At 33.7% G+C, this 933-nt stretch overlaps 1 protein-coding gene across 1 annotated transcript in view; it reads left to right on the top strand.

The window, feature by feature from the left end:
* The first annotated feature begins 253 nt into the window (after positions 1-253).
* LOC111088056 overlaps positions 254-933 on the top strand; it is a 68501-nt gene continuing 67821 nt past the window's right edge. Inside the window, exon 1 of the mRNA XM_022396915.1 lies at positions 254-305. Within this exon, the coding sequence (XP_022252623.1) occupies positions 269-305 (37 nt within the window). The 5' untranslated portion in view covers positions 254-268. The remainder of the gene's footprint in view (positions 306-933) is intronic.

The raw sequence follows: 933 nt of genomic DNA, 5'->3' as shown, positions 1-933 counted from the left end.
TTATGTAATTAACTAACTGCCAATCAAGCTTCAGAAGTTCATATTAACATTCCACAAAGTCAAAAAACAAAATCATTATATTAAATAGGTGTTAGAAACAAAAGTCAAGCTCGGGAGCTTATAAATTTCGACACTAGGACGCGCTGTCGTCAGCAAGTGAAGAGACAGGTGAAATTGACTAACATCTTTTCTCGGTGACATTCTTTACGTGCGAGTGCTGTTGGCGACTCACGTGTTGAGCACGGACGTTTACTGCGTGGTATCTATCATGTTTACGTATGTTATCTGGCTAATACTTTTACAAGGTAAGAATATTTTCTTTAGGGTACATATAGTTAGACGTGTAGTCACCGACCGAACAAACAAACACTGTAGAAGTCGAGTAGCAATACTTTAATGTATACTAATATAATTATTTTATCTGATTGTTAGTATAGTAACAGAGTTCGAATACGTTTTAAATGTTGTTCTTTAATTTTCATTCATATAAGTCTCAGCTATTTAATATTAAAAATTAAGGACCGTAATTATATATATATGAGTTTAATGCATCAAACACAATAAAAAGCAACGGTAGTACTGGAGATTAGGATATAAAGGATGTACCCTGTTAATGTTTCCTTTCCTCTTTACACGTGTGCTATGCTAAACAAACCCATTGTCCCTTATTCCAATGGGCCTAAGTGTTTCCTCTAAACATTATTCTCATTTTCTGGACAAAATGCCCTAAGCTAGCGATAAATAACCCCCTGTCAAAAATATTTTTTTTGGCAATACATCACAATAAGTATGTTTATAATTTCAATCAGGCATATAAAGAAGTACAATGCGAGTGTATTTGTTGGATCTAAGGTTAAATCCTTCTTATCCAATAATACTTTGTTGTGGTTAACTATATAGCTCGTGCGAATGTATTTGTTGGATCTAAGGTTA

This window comes from Limulus polyphemus, unplaced genomic scaffold, assembly GCF_000517525.1.
Source record: "Limulus polyphemus unplaced genomic scaffold, Limulus_polyphemus-2.1.2 Scaffold3059, whole genome shotgun sequence".
In the NCBI taxonomy this organism is placed as follows: domain Eukaryota; kingdom Metazoa; phylum Arthropoda; class Merostomata; order Xiphosura; family Limulidae; genus Limulus; species Limulus polyphemus.
Note: the sequence above shows the minus strand (reverse complement) of the source record. Positions and strands in the feature narration are given on the sequence as shown.